The sequence below is a fragment of the Nothobranchius furzeri genome, chromosome 10 (assembly GCF_043380555.1).
Source record: "Nothobranchius furzeri strain GRZ-AD chromosome 10, NfurGRZ-RIMD1, whole genome shotgun sequence".
Classification (NCBI taxonomy): Eukaryota; Metazoa; Chordata; class Actinopteri; order Cyprinodontiformes; family Nothobranchiidae; genus Nothobranchius; species Nothobranchius furzeri.
Genome location: NC_091750.1, coordinates 37,847,511 through 37,868,030, shown reverse-complemented (window position 1 = coordinate 37,868,030; position 20,520 = coordinate 37,847,511). Strand labels below are relative to the sequence as shown.

Below are 20,520 nucleotides of genomic sequence, written 5' to 3'. Positions count from 1 at the left end.
ACATAGAAGTCCACCTCCTTTATAGGTAATGATTTAATATTTTCACACTTTTAATTATGCAATACTTCAAAGGAGAAGCCTTCTACTTTGTCTTCCACATGATTACAGCATAACAATAACGCCAACACAACATACAGGAAATGTATTTAGAAAGTAGAAAGCTTCAGATGATCAGAAATCCAACGCTTTAGGACTTCCGACTCCGTAAATAGCTTTCCACCTGCAGCCAGTCACAGGAGACGCTCTGATTTTTAGTCCTTCCACAGAAAGCAGCTGCTGCGCACCCACGTCGCGTCTTCTAACCTCGTTTAGCATTTATGAAACACTTTTAATACATTTTATTTTTTCCCAGATCTGACTTTGTAAGCAGCACCTGTTCATTAATGAACCATAAAGGTTTCCTGTCGGCTCTAAATCAGTGCTGTTTCATTAATTATGCAGCAGGATGATGTGAACCAGCCACATAAAGGTGATTATCTGGACATTACCACCATTGGTAATTGGTGCATCGCTTCAGAACGCACGTCCACCTCTGACACTTACTCATGCGTCACCTTTCATAATTACAGACACTTTACTCATGATGCAAGAAGGAACACACGTCAGAGTTTATATGTGATGGACCTGCATTCATTTTCACTGAATAACTCCTAGAGCTGCATGATGAAATTTCCCTGAAATAAGGTGAGTAACCTCAGAGGGCCTGGGCCTTTTCTGTGCTACTTACCCGCTGATGATGCCATTCGGATAACCCAGGTGTTCAGCAAAAGACTCCTGTACCAGGAAACATTTACATGTTTAAATATGGAAAGCCTTTTAGGACAGATGATACAATTTCCCTTTTAAAAAAAAAACTCGGAGCTACTACCAAACAAAGCAAATGTGTGCATCACTTCAGAGCACAGCCTTACAGCTCGTGTCGGATGAGAACAGAACCATAACTTTTTAGACTAAAGCAGAAAATCTCAGGCCCGTGCAGCTAAAGAACAGGTACAGGGGAGTCCCACCAGTCCTTTGAAACACATCTAAGCTAGCAAAGAACCAACAGGTAACCCATGCAATCTGCTGTCACGGCGAGAAATCAAAGCAACACGGACGAGACGGCACCTGAGCCGAGACCACACTGTAGGGACGGGGTGTGCAACGTGAAGAAATGCATCAGGTGACTGCTGACATCACGCTGCTGCACAACACACTCTATGCTTTATTTTCATGAATGATGGTGTGCAGTTGTCAGTATGGCACCACATGCATGCTGACGGAATAATGAGGCAGAACCGGGTCGCTCCTGCCACAGAAAACCACCAATCAGCAACGAGGGGCGCCATCATGGAATTAGCAACCACGTTGACGGTTTAATCTCGGCACAAAAACCATGTAGAGGTCAATTATTTAACTCGTTCACTGTCAATGACTTTTCTCCAGCCCTCAGAGAGTACAGACACTTTTTTTCTCAGCTCCCTTATCTGCTTCCCCAAGGCTCTTGTCCTGTCTGCCTACAGAGCACTTCTCTGCATTTCTCCTGAAATCACTACTCTTTTTTGGAAATATGGACTTAATTAACTGGTCATTCAACGCGATTGATAAAATTTTTTCTACGATGAGAACGGAGAAGGGGGTTCCCACCTGTCCCGAGGGGACATATGCAGCGGGATATGCACTCGATTCTTGGGAGGTCTGGCGAGTCGTGTGCCTCTCTCAGTTGTCCATCGAGGACGTGGAAGATTTGTGGATGTTCGGCCTGATGATCGCTGGATTTCTTCTGATTGGAGTGGGAGGATATCTGGTTTTCTGGAAATTTGGGAAGACGGGAGCGATTGGAGTGCGACCCGTGCCCATGGAATGTGCCGCCCGGGCGGTGACCTCACAGACTGGGACGTTACTCGAGGTGAACCGTAAGCTGGACAATGTCCTCGCGGCGTTGCCTGTGTTAGTGCGCAAGATGGATGTCATCTCAGAGAGGGTCGCCGGACGATGTGGGGATGTTTAGAACGTAAAATTGGCTTCACTGGTGGACATGAATGACCACTTATAGACTCCAAGGCAGAGAGGAAAATTATCTCTGCCTGCCCCAAACAAAGTCATGTTTATCCTTATCTGACGCCAAGGCAGCCTCTCAAGGCTGCTTCAACACACCCCCACGAAAGGAGGAATGCTGACAGATGCTGTGCCCCGACCTTCCCCCCCGCCTTCAGATTGTGACTTCTGCTGAGGTCAGCGACCTGCAGGAAACTCAATGTGCTCTCTGTCCCTCATTTCTCCCTCCCACCTGTTGGTCTGCAGCTGGTTGATGCGCCGTACTGGCAGCTCCCGTTGGAGGCTTCAGGATCCCGCCCAGCCCCGCCTCCCCATCGGACTCTGATGTTTTGTATCTGTGCTGTTTGTGCTTCTATGTTGAGGAGTTTTTTTTTTTGTATAATAGTTACTCCCCGCTGGGTCTAACTCTGCTATGCCTTTTTTTACCTTACCCCCAACTATCCTCATGTAACACCCTTGTCATCTATCTATTAAGGTAGTGCGACTCATGTTGCGAATGACCGCAGTCACCAATTCTTGTCATGTGTCTTACCCATGTATGTCTGATCTCTGAATTGTGTGCACTGAAACTCAATTTCGTTTCTCTGCATGTCTTGCACACGTGCTAGAAATGACAATAAAATGACTTTGACTTGACTAAAGCCGTCTTTGGCATTTTTTTTTTTACCGTGTGGGCGTCGGACGAGCCCCCGCACCGTGAGAACAAACATCTCAGCTCTAAAGCTGATCTTCATCCACATACGTCACACGTCACGTGATCAGGAAGCAGAACATCCATGTGTTAGGAGATCGTTTTGGGCCGCTGCTGTAAAAATGTCAGGCGGCGAAGCGGAAAAGCTTCTGCCGATCACAATTCAACAGCGGCAGGGTTTCCTCCAGCGCTTTATAAGCCTGGCGGCCCGCCAGGCTAAGCGTCATACCCCACCCCCCTCCCCAACCCTACCGTGTCCACTGACACGAACGGCGCTACGAAACTAGAGCCCTCCATCAGCTGATACTGGTGAGAAACAGCAGCGGAACGTGTGCAACCCCCGCTCTCACGGAGGAGCGCGCGGGATGTGTCGTCCCAACCGTCACAAACGGAGAAGAAGTGAGTTAGTGTGGCGGAGGGGTGGCGTTTACGTCACAAATCGGGACTTTTTGGAACCAAACACCGACAGAAATGGGTGGCCGGTGTTTTTAGTCACATCTGGAGTGTTTCTAGAGGCAGCAGAAACCCACATGGCAGCACAAAAACAATCCAAAAGGAGAGATTTTCTTCACATGTCCCCTTTACACGAGTCAAAAACATATTTAGTGACAAACTGTGTCGTCGGCGCTCACCTCTATGTGCTGGAACATGTAGGGATGGTTGCAGATCTTCTTCAGCTGCATGATGGTGTTCATCAGAGTCTTGGCGCCTCCTTTGCCCTGCAGCAAATGATCACAGATAAAAGAAATGTAAAGTCCTTTCAAACCAAAACAGAGCCTTTTATCTTGTGAGGGCAGGGATTCAGCACTAGAATAAACTCCGAGTGCATTAGTCAGGAGATTCAAAGCTCCTTTGATGTAAACAGTCGATTAGCGTTAAATCAGCACAAAGGGAGCCCAACGCTCAGTAACCACAGCACAGATTACAGCAGGCACAAACAGGCGGCGAGGCTTCAATGTTTACCTTCTTGTCTTTCTCTGAGCCGTCGGTCAGGAGGATTCCTTTCTGCATGTGGCGGTACAGAACCTTCTGTATCGCAGACATGTCGCACTTTATGACATACTCCACCTGAGAGAAGGAGATGAAGTAAAAGCTAAATCCGCTTGAAGGTGAGGTTGTTCCTCATGATAGTTTCAGCCCTGAGATTAAAGAACTAAAACACAAAGTAAAGGAGAAACTAACGTTTTCATCTGCAGGGAGATCCTTGGAGGTTTCAGCTCAGGAACAGAAGACGTCGGAACAACTTAAAACGTTAGTTAAGACGGTTTCCAGCAGAATGATGTCGTCAACCTATCCCGTGTTACTTTTACCGCATGAAGGTAGCTCAGTGTACGAGTGTCGGTAAAGGCAGAGTTACGGGATACAGCAGAAGCAACCCCAACAGCAGCTGAGGCGTTTCCTACAAGCTTCAGTCGCTGTCTGAAGCTAAAACGTAGCATCCAGGGTCGTTAGCGCTAACAGCCTCTTACGAGGGAGGCTGCGTCTAACCAGACTCTGCAGAGCCGCGAGTCTGCAGGAGAAACACACCACCCGTGTTTTCTACCAGCAGCAGAACGAGGTGAGGCCGACATAACAACGGTGAGTGAAAGAGGAGGGCGGACGTCGCTGTTGCCGCGGTTACATCAGCACAGGAACGAATTTCATCACTAAAATAAAAACTAACCTTTCTACCCAGAAAACGGGGTTGTTATGCTCCTGGTGAAGGAAAGGAGTGATTTAATGAGAAATGAGCTGAACTCGTGTAGCGCCTTTCTGAGTCAGAGGACTCCAAAGTGCTTTACGCTACACGCTGGTGGTGATGAGCTACACCGTAGCCACAGCTGAGCTGGGACGCTCTGACAGAGGCGAGGCTGCTGAGCACAGGCACCAGCGGTTCCTCCGAGGGCTAACTCTTAGCCCCTGAGCTACCGTCGCACCAAACCAGCTCAACCCCAACCTGCCTGACTGTCGCAGGCTGACGGGACGAAAGGAACGGAAACCAGAAATGATTCAGCGACCAAACGAAAGCAAACACCTGCAACAGCAGCTGAACTCACCTTCTCTGGCAGCTGAGACTCCACCTCCTTCTTCAGCCTGCGGAGCAGAAACGGGCGGAGCACTTTGTGCAAACGGCGGATGATCAGGATGGTTTCCTCCTCGTTAAGGTCCACCTGAGCAGGTGAGAGGGGTTAGTGACTCAGGTGTGTTCTGCAGAAAGAAACAAGCTAGGCTAGCAATGCGGGGAGGGGAGGGGCGGCATAGAAAACAGATTCAGGAGATCATTTGGTTTTTGTTGAAATAATAACTTTGAAGATGAATTTCTGCCATGCAGCATCACAGCTGGCTCGCCCTCAGACAGGAGGAGGAGAGACGCGCGGCTCGGTAGAGTAAACAACGAGAAACTAGCCTGTGAGGAAAACTAGCAGCAGATATTTCAATTCAATTCAAAAATACTTTATTAATCCCAGAGGGGAATTCCGTTTCAGGATATTTGATCTGGGAGTGGTTTGGACTTTATGGAGGAAGACTTTGAACAAACGACAGGACGGGATCTGAGACTCATGCTAACACATGCTACCACCGACAAACAGCCACCACGGCTGACCTTGCTAGGACTTTTGCTGATCAACACCATCTGGAAGAACGTGCCGACCGTTTTATTCTGCTCGCTGCTCGGCTGTCAGGCTGAATTAAACCACAACTCAGTGGCTAAAAGCAGATTTTCTACTCCATCAGTGTTTACCATAAAAAACTGTGGCGTTCGAGCTGAAAAACACTACAGTTTTACTGACTTCGTCTGACCCACACAGACCAAACTAAAGTCAGATCTCATAGGAATTCTCCACTCCTGTGATCCTTTTGTTTGCTGTGTGATGAACGAGGACTCTGCTGCTGGAGCTGATCCTCGGGGCTTTGCTCGTCCTCGTGGTTCCTTCATGAGAACTTCTTCAGATACAGAATACCAGAGTAAAGGAGGGTTGTGGGTGTCGAGTATGTTAGAAAGCCGTCATCGGTACGCGTGTGAAGCTAAGAGGCACATACAACATGCCCGAATACATGATGCATCAGGTGGGAAGAGCAGTAAACACAACATCTGCTTCTCCTTTCAAGCAAACTTTCAGAGCAAAATGTAAAGCTGAATAAATTATAAAAGGGGAAAGATATAAGAGCAACACCGACGTCTGAGTTTCCTGCTCTTCCTGCCAAAACAGACATTAATTAAATACACGAAGAAGGAAATATAAAATTAAATAACGGAGTAAATAAAGATAAACAAATATATGTTGTAAATGTGGTGAGAAGCTCGGTCATGCGGGAGGGGCTCGGAGTAGAGCCGCTGCTCCTCCGCATAAAAGAGGAGCCAGTTGAGGTGGCTCGGGCATCTGGTCAGGATGCCTCCTGGACGCCTCCCCGGTAAGGTTTTCCGGGCACGCCCAACCGGGAGGAGGGCTAAAGGAAGACCCAGGACACGCTGGAGGGACTATGTCTCTCACCAGGCCAGGGAACGCCTTGGGATTCCCCGGAGGAGCTGGCCCAAGAGACTGGGAGAGGGAAGTGTGGGCCTCTCGACTTAGGCTGCTGCCCCCGCGACCCGACCCCGGATAAGCGGACGGATGTTGCAATTATTTCCACATTTCCCTCTCGCATTTATGCTAGTGAGGCGGGCGTTTCCACCTCTGGCCATAACATGATTGGTCAGCTTTGAGAAACTGAAATTCCCACAAACTTCCTGGTTCCGTTCTGGGAATTTTCACAGGAAACCAAAAGCACCTACAAGCTTTTCTGTACATGAGCCTGAAATGATGCAGCAAAGCCGGCGTTGACTCGCAGCGTTCCCCGCCTCGCTCTCTCGACTTCCAGCGCTCGTGCCTGACTCCAGGTGCGGAAATAAATAATTACAACATTTATTTATTTTTCTTTTGTTTTCATCCTGTCAAACGAATCACTGGAGCCGCTAAAGCTGGTTAAACATTTCTGTGGCTCTGCCGGTTTCCGTCTGATGTTTCTAGTGATTTGTGAGGAAAATCGGTCCCTCTGGGGGAGATTAAACAGTGAGCCGTTACCCGCTCTCCGGTCATGGCGAACGGGGCGTTGAACCACTGCTCAAAGGTGCTGCAGCTCTTGAAGATGGTGGGCAGCAGGAAGTTGAGCAAGGCCCAGAGTTCAGGAAGCTTGTTCTGCAGCGGCGTTCCGGTCAGGAGGAGGCGGCGTGGAGCCACGTAGTGTGTGTTCAACACCTGGGTCAGCTTACAGTGGTGGTTCTTCATACGATGGCCCTCGTCCACGATCATGTACTTCCAACGGATCTGGAGTGAAAACACAAACTAGCTAAACCCTCAGGGTCAAACCAGGACGAGCTCCAAAGACTCCAGTCTTGATCCTCAAATGAAAACAACTTTGAATTTTATCCAAAGTTTCTTCATTTGTATGTTTTTCCATTCCGTATAAAAATGATCTCAGCTCCTCGTTGAACACGATCACAGCAGGAGGGAGAAAAACAAACTCAGATGTTGCACAAAAGTCAATAAAAGTTTTAAACACATTTCATCACCGTACAGCTGCTGAAATCAGCTTTAAACCGCTTTTCACCGACTAAGAACCAGATAATCATCGTTCTGCTTTAAATTACAGAAGATAAGTTCAGCTGCTTTCATTTCCTACAGTTTAGTTGACCTTTAAAGCATCTGCAGACGACACGACGCGGCCGTAAGCGAGACTAAATTGGATCCAACGTTCTGTAGGTCATTCGTATTTAGCTCATGGCGGAGAAAACTCGCTACCAAAGGTTTCGTTTAGGAGAAAGTAAGTAATAGGGCTGAGCGAGTACACCACTATCTGTATGTGTACGTGGTGTGGGCGTGGCCTAACCCGGAAGTGGGTGTGGTTTACATTAATACATTGTTTTAAGTCTGAAATTGATATGGATTGATCAGAAGTTGCTATGAGTATTGTTTATTTGAAAAGTATTTACAGAACAGCCTCAGAATTGATATTAAATATTTTTGATTGCAATAGTAAAGGAACAATTTTTTCAATAAAATCAGAACATTAATATTTAAGTGCATGAATTAATGCAGAGAGAGAGAGAGAGAGAGAGAGAGAGAGAGAGAGAGAGAGAGAGAGAGAGAGAGAGAGAGAGAGAGAGAGAGAGAGAGAGAGAGAGAGAGAGAGAGAGAGAGAGAGAGAGAGAGAGAGAGAGAGAGAGAGAGAGAGAGAGAGAGAGAGAGAGAGAGAGAGAGAGAGAGAGAGAGAGAGAGAGAGAGAGAGAGAGAGAGAGAGAGAGAGAGAGAGAGAGAGAGAGAGACAGAGAGAGAGACAGAGAGAGACAGAGAGACAGAGAGAGAGAGAGAGAGAGAGACAGAGAGAGACAGAGAGAGAGACAGAGACAGACCCAGCGGAGCGGAGGCAGTGACCGACGCAGCACGAGCTGTCTGTCTAGTCAAATGCACCACGTGCGTTACAAAAAAAATGAACTTTAAATATTAAACCGAGCTGAAGAAAACCTAGGGAGCTCTGAAGAAACGTGAGCATTAGTAAAGCAAGCAGCGAGATCCGTTATTGTCTGTGTGTGTGTGTGTGTGTGGATGCATGGGCCAGACTGAGCTCCCGGCTGCAGAGTTTTGTGTGTAGGGAGGGGCGGGCGCTCTATGTGACTGGCCAATCACAGAGCGTGAAGACAGTCAGTTATCCAATGAGGATTTTCCTTCAGCACCATTACAGATATTTACGAGTTTTACTTGTTTCATGCTCGTATTCGTCAAAAATGCTTTATCCATAACGGATACGCGTCTGAAACGAGTATCCGGCTCATCCCTAGTAAGTATTGATTGTAATATAGAACTTTGCTCATTTGCTTTGATTAAATCTGAAGAAAATCAGTTAGTTCGCCCAAACCAAAGCTCAAACAATGAAAACCGATAATAGAAGTACTGATGAGGCGTGTGAGCAGACCCTCCTTCACCTTGGCCAGGATGTGCTTGTCCTTGATGATGTATTCGTAGGTGGTCAGTAGGACGTTAAACTTCCCGCTGCGGAGCTGCGGCACAAGTCCACGGCGCAAACCCGGAGTACCCTGGAACGGGAGGAAAACACACAGCTGTGTGGGGAAAAACTATCAGGATGAAATAAACAAACAGAAGATTCGCTTTACCTTGTAAGCTATTTTGACCACAGAAGGAGCCCATTTATCCAGCTCATAGACCCAGTTAGACATAGTCCTAGAGAAGACACAAACGCATCACAGGAGGAGTTGTTTACATGTTTGTGGACTGAATTCAGAGCAGTTCTCTTCTAAAGGATGAGGCTTCTGTTACCCGGGGAAGAACTCATCCAGAACACGTAGACACAGGAAGGAAAGGAAGGAGCTATTAAAAGAGCAAGTCACTCCAAATCAACATTATTTTGCTACTCGTGCTGTAGACAAATGTAGTCAATAATTCGGCACTTTAGTGCATCTTAGTTAAAATTTAAGTATTCGGCCTAAAACTGTCATTGAAGCACCGTCGTCAGGTAAAAACTCAGCACTGCATTTGAATTTAAATCTGCCATCGCTATTGGCTAAGAGGTACCCTATGAAGTTAGATGGTACATTATGATGTTACAATGTCGTGAGTGTGTGTATTTGTTAGCGGCTCCGCCCTCTCGGTCTGCTAGGCAACAGCATTTGTTGCAGTTTTCAAACTGAAAGTGGGAGTTGAGTAAGAATCTGGTACCAGAGTATTACTCCACGCACGCGCACAAACACACACACACACACACACCTGCTGACGCTCCGTGTGTGTTTTTATTTGTGCAGTGAGACAAACTCACCTCACACCGTCCAGAGTTTGTTCTTTAAAGAGCAAGTCACCCCCTACCAGATTCTCACTCAGCTCCCACTTCCTGTTTGAAAAATGCAACAAATGCTGTTGCCTAGCAGACCGAGAGGGCGGAGCCGCTAACAAATACACACACACACACACACACACACACACACACACACACACACACACACACACACACACACACACACACACACACACACACACCGCACTGTGACATCGTAACCTACCATCTAACATCATAGGGTACCTCTTAGCCAATAGCGACGGCAGATTTAAATTCAAATGCGCTGCGGAGTTTTTACCTGACGACGGTGCATCACTGACAGTTTTTGGCAGAATATTTAAATCTTAACTAAGATGCACTAAAGTGTCAAATTATTATCTACATTTGTCTGCAGCACGATCAGACACTCATTTATATAGTTTATCAGCAAAAAATGTTGATTTGGAGTGACTTGCTCTTTAAAGCTTCTATTAAATCCACCGTGTTGACGTATTTAACACGTTTCCTCTACGCTGCAGGAGTTAACGTTTACATCACGGAGTAAAAGTTCGGCAGACGCGTTTGTTTATATCCGGGTGGGGGAGGGGGGGGACTCGGTGCTGCACACAGACAGCTGTGTGATCAGCTCCGAAAAGCGTTGATCACAATTTGCAGATCACGTTTATCTTTCACGGAGATCGGCCGCGGATTCCTCTTCCAGTCGGCATTCTAGGAATCGAAACTAGGAATCGAAATTAAAAACGTTCAGCGATTCCAGGAAAAATGAACAGTTGGAACCGGTTCCAATCAATGCTCCATGCCCAACCCTACGGCGTAAATCATATTAAGTTTTAGTTACTGAACAATGTAAATATAAACATTTATAGATCTATGAACAATAGCATAAGCCTCTAAGGTGTGTTACGGGGTCCTGTTAATCCCACACGGCACAGAAAAGCCTGGGGGAGTTCAACATGTCATTCATTATTTAGCACGCATGCATCCTGACTGGTGTGTTTTACTTCATCACTTGTCCAGAGTGAACACCTGCTCACTGCTGGAACACGGCATTGGGATTTGGACCATTTCAGTGAAGAGATTCCCGACTTTCCCATTCTGGATTTAATCATGGTTGGATTGCTTTAATCCAAAATAATTAGCCGTCTGATTTCGGGCGCTGCTCCTGCTCCATGTCATGAGCTAAAGCAGTTCCAGGTGAGACTCGGTACTGACGAGAGAGGAACGATGATGAGGTAGGGGCCGTTCAGCCTCTTGTGCTCCATCAGGTAGGTGATGAGAGCGATGGTCTGGATGGTTTTGCCAAGGCCCATCTCATCAGCCAGGATGCCGTTCAGGTTGTTGTTGTAGAGCGACACCATCCACTCCAAGCCCTGGATCTGAAGAAGCAGAGAAGTCAAGAGGAGCTGTTAGAAAACACGATGCTTCGGGACATCGCTCTCACTTCATTCTCAAACCCAGAATATAGAAGAGGCAACACTCAGAACCACATGAAGCAGAATTCCAGTTCACAATAAGAGACGTGAACCAAAACGAGGTTTTCCAGCAGCCTGAACAAAAAAAGCTGGATGTTAGGTGCCACATTGTGCCTTTTCTTGCTGATTCTGTTGCTTTCTGCAACTAAAGTCTAGAACAGAACGCCTGCCAGGAAGTAGGTCAGATCTGCTCGCTGCTCCATCCTCTCCACCCTAAAAGCAAAAACACTTGGATGCATCTGAAGAACTCAGGTTCTCAGTCAGCTTCTCCTGCTTTCTTTGATCTTCCTGCTGTTTTAGATCTCAACTGCACGACGCAGGAGAGAAAAGCAACATTCTGCATTTGGCCGACTGTAAACAACAAGCAGGAGACGGATGAAACAGGAAATAACGGGAGGCCAGTTAGAAACAGCACGACTCTTCTGTGGAAGAGCTGGTTGCTAAGCTAGCTCTGAACACACATACATGTACAGCTTCTGTCGTTCCGCCGTGACAATTTAGGTTTGTTAAGCAGACGGATGCAGGAAGTGAAGACAAGTGATCCGATTATTGTTCAGCTGAAATCTGAAGGCGTAGCAGCAAATCTCATTTAAACCACAAACACCATAAATCAAAGAGACACTCAAAAAGACACCAGGCATGGAGGGAGGAGGCTTCAGCGCGTTCTGCAGAGAACCAGATCGATCTGCTCATTTCCTGTCCGACATTTACAGGAAAACATATTCTGTAGGTTCGTTTCACCGGCCTTTACAAAGCTCAGAGTGTCTAAATGAGCCCAGGTGTTAATGGAGCCCGTTAGCTTAGCATAAATGAACGGCTCATGTTTGTGGTTTCCCTCAGTACATACCCAGGGTATCTGCAGGTTTAAGGGAGCCAAATTTAAGACTTTAAGACCTTTTTTAAGGCCACTTTGACCAAGTTTAAGCTATTTGTAAAATTAAATCTAAGCTATAATTTCCAACTATTGCCTAGAACCGGTGCTAACCACGTCGCGATTGTGGGATTAGCCATCCAGTTACCATTAAACTTGCACTTCCCCATGGCGCAAGCTCCCGCTAGCTTAACCAGCTAATGTGCTCATCTAAAAATAGCCCCCTTTCACAACCAACTGAATGTGTACGGTTCCGCCTTCGCCAACATCGTACACAAAAAATAATGAACGCGAAATAGAAATTCACAACGTTTTTATAGACATAAAAGAATCTTGTTAATTGGGTCTTTGGTAATTTAAGACCTTTGGAAACTGGATTTAAAGGGACATTATGGAAGTTTGACAGCCAAAACATGTATAGAAATAATAAATGTCTTCTTCATACGTTCTCCTGCAATGCCCTGGTACTGTAGAATGAGCCCTGGCATTTTTACTGTGATTGCCTGTTTTTCTGTAAAATCACAGAAAAAGAGAGATGCTCGGGTCGAGCAGGCTGCTTCATGCGCGTTCACGCTCAGGCATCGCCCGTAGCATTTGCTATCCGTAGCTTTAGCAGCAGAGAGAGAGGCAGTGCCACTTTGTCGCTGTTCCTAACGCCTAGTGACAAAGCTAGCTACATTTCTGAGGACCCTTAGCTACTTTCTGTAGAACTTTCTTCTAGATATTTCCTGCAAATTAGCAACAAAATAGCCGTTTTCACTCCGAACCGTTCTTTGGATTGACGTTGTTTCAGCTATTGACAAAGATGGAAATGTTCGGAGAACTCTCTGGATATAAAATAAACATCCAAAAAACTCAAGTGATAACACATAATTACACACCTACGGCAAGGATCAAAAACATATCCAAATTTAATTGGAACAATGAAATAATTACATATCTCTGTATTAAGATCCCCAAAATACTGACAGACATCTATGAAATAAATTACTCACCAAGGAGCTAAAAGAAAACATCCAAAGATGGAACATACTGCCACTTGATTTATATAATAGAATCGACATGATCAAAATGAATATATTGCCTCGACTACTTTTCCTCTTTCAATCTATACCGGTACACATACAAGCCAACCAATTTGCACTATGGAACAGAATGCTCTCGGGATTTATATGGAAGGGCCGCAAACCTAGAGTTAAATACACAACACTACAACTGCCTAGGGAGAAGGGTGGACTTTCCCTCCCAAACAAAGGCCCTGTCCACTCGTAGCCGGGGATCTGCCAAAACGTAGATATTTTTCTACGTTTTGGCCTGTCATCCACACGAAAACGGAGTTTTTTCACACGAAAACGGATCTTTTTAAAAACTCCGGCCAAAGTGAAGATCTGCGTTTTTTTCCGTTTTGGGTGTCTGCGTGTGGACGGACAAAACCGGAGTTCTAAGGTCCGCAACGTCACTTTCCGCGACAAAAAAATGCTGACATCACGTGTGCGACCTGTGTTTACACTAGCCGACAGCATGGATGCCCTCCGAGCTGCGCTCTGTCACTACCCGATCCATCAATTGTCCAAGCGCTTTCAGCTTGTTTGTTTTTGCAAGCGGAATTAAGGTTGGTTTATGCTTGACGCGTCAGCGAGGTCCGCACGTCTCAGCGCGGAAAAGTTGCGTCATTTTGCATCATTTTAACAACCACGCCCCTCCACCGCGCCTTCGCACGGCCCAGAATTTCCGCAACGCGCACCTCGGAAAATTTCTAACCACGCGGACAGTCGGACGCGGAAAAACATGGCGGACCGGCAAGAACTAGTATGGCAGAGGTTCATAAATACAGACATTTGTATGATTCAGCTCTCAGAGATCACCGTGATCAACATGTTGTTAATAATTCTTGGAGAGAAATAGCTCGCACTGTCGGAAAAGACGAGGACGCTGTTAAAAAATGCTGGAATGCCACGTTGTAAACAGTAATTTTTACTTCTACTATGGTGTAGTGTTGGGTGCATGCCGTAGAGCTCCATGCTGCCCCCTACAGTTTGGGAGAATATTGGCTCACCGCAGAGACGAGCCGCACGAACCATAAACACTGCGAGTTGTGAAGCGCGTTCCATCCGCGAGCCGCATCACCAAGCGGAAAGTAAATGCGTCAAGCATAAACCAAGCTTAAGCCCTCCTTTACTGCTCCTTGCGGAAGACCACAGACGAAGTACGAGGTTAAGAACGGGGGAAGTACTGCCGCCTACAGGTCTGGCATGTCCTTAACAACGTATTTATCCGGGTACGTGTGGATGCGAGTTTTTGGAGGGGCGGATATTCGTTTTTAAAAACCCCGGCTACGTGTGGACTAGGCCTTAGAAAGTTATTTTAAAGCAGCACAATTAAGATATTTACTCTATTGGTGTGACCCATTGTATGTGGCAAAATGGAAAGATTTAGATATGACACAATTAAAATTAAAACTACAGACAATATTAGGGGATAAAAAATTATATCTGGAAAAGAAAAAAGAGTTAAATGAATGGAAAACACCTTTAAAGATATGGTTTGACGCATGTGAGAAACATGAATCAGACGCCAACATAAAACAACTTAGATGGGTCACAAGCGATAGGGAATTCTCCCCGGCACAAATAGATGGCCGCTATGAGGCATGGTAGACAAAAGGGAACGGACCATTTGCTCAATAGCAGGGAGGGATGGACTACTTATGGGCCATTCCCATCTGTACCGGGTCGGCCCCAGCCTGGCCCGGTTGATTCCACACATCCTTGCCTTAAGCCCATGTGGGCTGATTCTACCCACCAATCAGAGGCTTGCTCTAATGGAAGGTGTGAATTTGCTGTCAGCAGTGGGTGTGTTGGTCCTGGTCGGCCTGAAGCAGACCCCCTCGAGAAGAGGGCTGAGAAGGAGCCTTGGTTGGCCCGGAAAAATACCAGGCCACCCAGATCTGTAAACAACCTACGCTACCCGGCCCGGGCCGACCCGGTACAGATGGGAATGGCCCAATAGTTTTGACAAATTAAGGGACACATATGGTCTGGAAAACCTGGATTTTTTTAGATATCTCCAGGTCAGGTCTTATTTCAGCAGTAACATAAAAAACACGGAAGAACAGAGGGACGGCCTAGTCCCCCTTATAAAAGAGGCATATCAAAGTAAGATTAAAAACAAACAAATTACTAAACTTTATCAGAACCTACAATCACTCAAAGACCAATCAACTAATTATATAAAAATTAAATGGGAAAGGGAAGCACAAGTCACCATATCGGATGAAAGTTGGGCAACTATATGTGAAACACAGAGGAAAACTACCAGTTCGGGTTACTGGAGGGAATTCACTTGGAAAATTTTTACCCCTAAAATAAAATGCAAACAGAGAGGCCAACAGAGAGAAGGACATTGCTGGAGACAATGTGGGGAAAACATGGCAGACCACTTCCATATTTTTTGGAAAAGCCCGGTAATTCAGCCATATTGGAGGGAGATGGTCGACACAATCACAGTCGTGACGGGTTGCGAGGTAGTTAAGGATTTCTGTACGGTTTATTTGGGTGATATCCCATCAGTAGTCCCCACAAGAGACAAATATTTAATAAATATCACGCTGGCTGCAGGCAAAAAAGCGCTTACCAGGAAATGGCTAGAGAAGAATGCCCCAACAAGGAAAGACTGGCAGGGAATAGTCGAGGAAATATATAAGATGGAAAAACTGACAGCCTTTTTGAACCTTAAATTAGACCGTTTTCATAAGAATTGGGACAAATGGGAGAGATTTACTAACAGCAATACCACGCGATGACGGAGGGCAGGTTGTATAACTAAGGTTTAACCTCCTCACATATGTTTACTGGAAGTGGAAGAGCCTGTTGTGGATACGAACACTTCATAATGAACTGGAAACACCCGTTAAGAACATCATCAGAGGTGGAACATTAAGGGCTACATGGACCCCGATATACAGTAATCCCTCGTTTATCGCGGTAGATGCGTTCCAGACCTGGCCGCGATAGGTGAAAATCCGCGAAGTAGGGACTCCCAGCATGCCCCTCGCGGGGATTCCCTCCACGTCGCACCTACGTCACAAACCGCGGCTATAAACGGAAGTCGCCTTTCCAGCTCACCACTCAGTCATCGTTTCTTCAGATTCATGATCAGAGTTTCCAACCTACCGATCAATCCAACGAACTATCAGCTCATAGCAAGTTATCTTACTTACTTCTGGAAAGCCCGGCATTTCCGTGTCACTTCGTTGACGCTCGAACGCTCGGGGGTTTCCTAGATCAGCCGGCGTTTCACCGACGCTATCACTTCCGCGTCTGTGAAACCTCGCTCCCTACAAGCTCAACTCCCGAATCCAGCTGACCTGTCTGACATTCGGTACTATATTGAATTATCATATGATCACATTCTCTTTTTGTTGGTAAAACTCAAGAAAAAAAATTTTTTTACTTGGTTTTTTTAGTTTTATTACAAAAAGTGCATTTTATGATGAAATTGATGAAAAAAAACAAGAATTTCTTGATATTTCGCATAGAAAAATACCGCGAATCAGTGAAAAATACCGCGAATCTGCGAATTCCCCCTGAAAAATGCTCCAAAGAAAAAATCCGCGAAGCAGCGAATCCGCGATGAACGAACCGCGAAGTAGCGAGGGATTACTGTATGGACAAAACCAGAGGTCATGGGACTTTGAAGAGAAGGGAGGATGGCTCTCCCGGAACAGGGCGGACCCGACGGTTCCACTGTGCCTAATTGTTATTGTTGTTGTATCTTTTGTACCTTAACAAAACTTTCAATAAAAAGAAAATATTAAAAAAATAAAATAAAAAATGAAAAAAAGAACTGATACCGATGTAATATCCTGCGGGAATGGAGTGGTGGCCAGTTAACGAGTGGGTACAGATCACAATGACGAGTAGTGAAAGGGGCACCAGTGACCAAACGGGTTGCTGAGTGATAAACGACGTCCAGTTTATGAAGAAGGTTTTTGGATGCAGTTCTATAAATGATGTCACCGTAATCTAAGATGGAAGGATTGTCATTTTGACCCAGGTTTGCTTTGCAGAATGAGTAAAGATGACCTGTTGCTATAGAAACCCCATTCTTGACTGTAGCAGAACCACGAACATGACAACAGCTTTAGCATAGGTGTAGGTGTGTGTGTGTGTGTGTGTGTGTGTGTGTGTGTGTGTGTGTGTGTGTGTCTGTATACGTGTGCGCGCGTGTACCTGATACTGTTTGAGGGTGCCGTTGATCAGGAGCGAGGACTGCCTCTCCACCCTCTCGATGACAGCATGGGCCACACCGTAGTAGGACTGGGAGCTGGTCTGCCCGGTGGGAACGCTGTACTCATCATCCACATCTTGTTTGGCTGTCCTGGAAGTTTGAGAGTTTAAATTTTAATTAGAATAATTTTAGCCCCAAAATAACTTTTTAATGAAAACGTTTCTCTAAACAGATGTAAGATAGTCTGATAATAAAAGGAAACTTAATTACTCGATGATATTTTTGGCCTCCTTCACGTTCCCTTCTTCTCCGTTGGGACCACGTTTCTTCTTCTCTTCCGTTTCTGCCTTGGCCATCTCATCTTCTTCCTTAAAGGTTAGAGGATAACAAATATCAAAGAGCATGGTAAAACCCAAGCACACGGGCGGGCTGCGCCCCCTGGTGGAGCATCATGTTCTCACACACAGCTGATGTAACGTGAGAAGAGCAGAGGTTACTAGAAAGTCACCAACCTCCTCCTCAAACTCCGAGCCACTCTCCTCGCTGTCGGATCGCGGGGCGACTTCATAACTATTGAAAAAATAAATAAAGGTCCAGTTATCCACAATCCAAACCTCACAGAACTACAAAACTATTTAAGATCATAATACAGATAATTATTTGCACCACTTAGTCTGGTAAAACTTCCTGGTTTCCAGAATAAAACATGCCAGGTGACCAACTCATGAGATGTCTTTGTTTCTGGGACGCCCCTCTGCGTCTGTAATCACCATCATTTGGACAGATTCCAGCTCTGTACCAGATCGGCTGCTTAACGGCATTTCGGGAATGTTATTGGGAGTAAAACTTCTATTCAGTTCAGTTTATTTCTAAAGCGCCAAATCACAACAAGAGTCGTCTCGAGGACCTTCACATAGTAAAAAATCCATCACAGGTCAGGTCATTAAGCCAACCGGTAACAAGTTTCCTACATAAGGAACCCAGCAGGTTGCATCGAGTCACTGACTAGTGTCAGAGTCTTTACAGCAATCCTCATACTAAGCAAGCATGCAGCGACAGTGGAGAGGAAAACTCCTTTTAACAGGAAGAAACCTCCAGAGACTCCTGGATCAGTATAAGCAGCCATCCTCCACGACTCACTGGGGATGGAGAAGACAGAGCGTGCGCGCATGCACGTGCGCACACACACACACACACACCATATATACCAAACATTTATATGGTTACATTGTGATTTGTTAGTAAATAATCTATTTGGTGAGAGATAAACTTTATTGTATTTATTATAGTGGATCTATAATTAAACGGGTAAACTGGTAGTAGCACATCCAACGTCAAAGAGAGTAAAATGTTATTATCAGGAGAGGGAGAATGTTTAAGTGGTTAAGCCACCACAGCTCAGCAGAGCATCATTGTAGCTTCTTCTGGGGAGAAAAACACTTAGAGAAAAAATAAAAGTTAACAGCTGAAATAGCAGAAAATAATACAGTTAAAGAGCAGATTGTAGTAGAAAGTAGTCGAGTGTGGAAAGTGGTCAGTGTATCCTCCAGCAGTCTAAGCCTATAGCAGCATAACTAGAGCTGCATGATGGCGCAGTGCTTAGCACTGTTGCCTCGCAGCAAGAAGGGTGCAGGTTCGAACCCGGCTGTGGTCTTTCTGCGTGGAGTTGTATGTTCTCCCCATGCATGCGTGGGTTTCCTACGGGTACTCCGGTTTCCCCCACAGATCACAACATGCCCTATAGGTTATACATTGTGAGTCGCTTTGGATAAAACCCACATAAATAAACATAAACTACAGAGATAACTCTGGATAACCTAGCCTTTTAGATTTGTTGTCCAGCAGAACCGGCTGTTAGGATGTGGATCACGAACCGCTGAACCTAAATGAAGTTGGACCAGCAGGACAACCGGAGACTCGCTGACCGACACATCCAAGACACAAACAGCATCAGTTCTGTCTCCTCACCCTGGATTCATCTCCAGCCAAGCCTCCAGCTGGCTGGATTTGGGTGCATCCGTCCCCTGCAGAACTTTCCCCGTCTCCGTCTGAATGACTTTGACTGGCAGCTCACTCATTTGGCTGCTTTCATCCATCAGCTGCAGAAAAACACACAACACACTTTCAGCTTTGAGAGCAGAACAGGCCTTCCTCCTACAACAGCTCGGCCTTTAACTGGTTTATTTCAGTTTTAAACGTCGCTGAAGCTGCAGATGGGGAAAACACAAAAAAGGAGGCAACAGTTAAACGGCCGAGTTTTAAAACGTCGATGTGATGATGTCACTTTGCTTTATTGAGTCACTCCTGCTGACGACAACAAGAAAAGGTCGAATAAAGTGTCCAAACAACTCAGATTGGTTTGAACTTTCATTAAAGGTTAAAAATCTCAGCACCACTTGTGTGTTTATCCATCTCTTCATTAGAATTGATCCATTTTCATCTGTTTATCCAGGGTCGGGGTGCGGGGGCAGCAGCCTAAGCAGAGAAGCCCCGACTTCCCTCTCCCCAGCCACTCGGGCCAGCTCCTCCGGGGAGATCCCAAGGCGTTCCCTGACCAGTTCAGAAAAATAGTCCCTCCACTGTGGAATTATTGGGCCATTCCCATCTGTACCGGGCCGGCCCGGGCCGGGTAGCGTAGGTTGTTTACATATCTGAGTGGCCTGGTATTTTTCCGGGCCAACCAAGGCTCATTCTCAGCCCTCTTCTCGAGGGGGTCTGCTTCAGGCCGACCAGGGCCAACACACCCACTGCTGACAGCAAATTCACACCTTCCATTAGAGCAAGCCTCTGATTGGTGGGTAGAATCAGCCCACATGGGCTTAAGACAAGGATGTGTGGAATCAACCGGGCCAGGCCTGGGCCGACTGGGGCTACCCGGCCCGGGCCGACCCGGTACAGATAGGAATGGCCCATATGAGGTCCTGTTAATCCCACATATCCGGGTCTGATGAAGCCAACAGGACCTGATCCTCAGGCCACCAAAACAGATCAACACCTTGGCTGCACCGAGAAATCCTGTCCTTAAAAGTTGTGAACAGAATCAGTGACAAAGAGCAGCCTTGGCGGAGTCCAACTCTCAACGGGAACAAGCCCAGCTGACTGCCAGCAGTGCAGACCAAGCTCCGACGCAGGTCGAACAGGGAGTAGGGCTGGGCACCGAGCATCGACTGGAACCAGGACTAACTCTCAGTTTTCCCCGGAATCATTCAGAGGTTCGTTTTTTTTATTCCTAGTTTCGAGTCCCAGGCTGCAGACCGGAAGAAGAATCCACGGCCGAGCTCCATGAAAAAAAAAAAATAAACGCGATCTGCACATTCTGATCAAAGCCTTTCAGAGCTGACCACACCAGATGTCGCTCCCAACGCGAGAGCAGCATCGCGTCCCCCCTCCCACGGCGCAGGCGCTCAGCGACA

The 20,520-nt window shown here is 46.3% G+C and overlaps 1 protein-coding gene across 1 annotated transcript in view; it reads right to left on the bottom strand.

Moving 5' to 3' along the window:
* smarca2 (SWI/SNF related BAF chromatin remodeling complex subunit ATPase 2) overlaps positions 1-20,520 on the bottom strand; it is a 70,246-nt gene that overhangs the window by 37,055 nt on the left and 12,671 nt on the right. Inside the window, exons 12-23 of the mRNA XM_015960280.3 lie at positions 19,076-19,206; positions 17,620-17,677; positions 17,378-17,475; positions 17,110-17,257; positions 10,748-10,911; positions 8,859-8,925; positions 8,670-8,780; positions 6,772-7,014; positions 4,765-4,878; positions 3,692-3,796; positions 3,361-3,447; positions 728-774 (exon numbers count right to left, since the gene is read on the bottom strand). Of these exons, the coding sequence (XP_015815766.3) occupies positions 728-774; positions 3,361-3,447; positions 3,692-3,796; positions 4,765-4,878; positions 6,772-7,014; positions 8,670-8,780; positions 8,859-8,925; positions 10,748-10,911; positions 17,110-17,257; positions 17,378-17,475; positions 17,620-17,677; positions 19,076-19,206 (1,373 nt within the window). The remainder of the gene's footprint in view (positions 1-727; positions 775-3,360; positions 3,448-3,691; positions 3,797-4,764; positions 4,879-6,771; positions 7,015-8,669; positions 8,781-8,858; positions 8,926-10,747; positions 10,912-17,109; positions 17,258-17,377; positions 17,476-17,619; positions 17,678-19,075; positions 19,207-20,520) is intronic.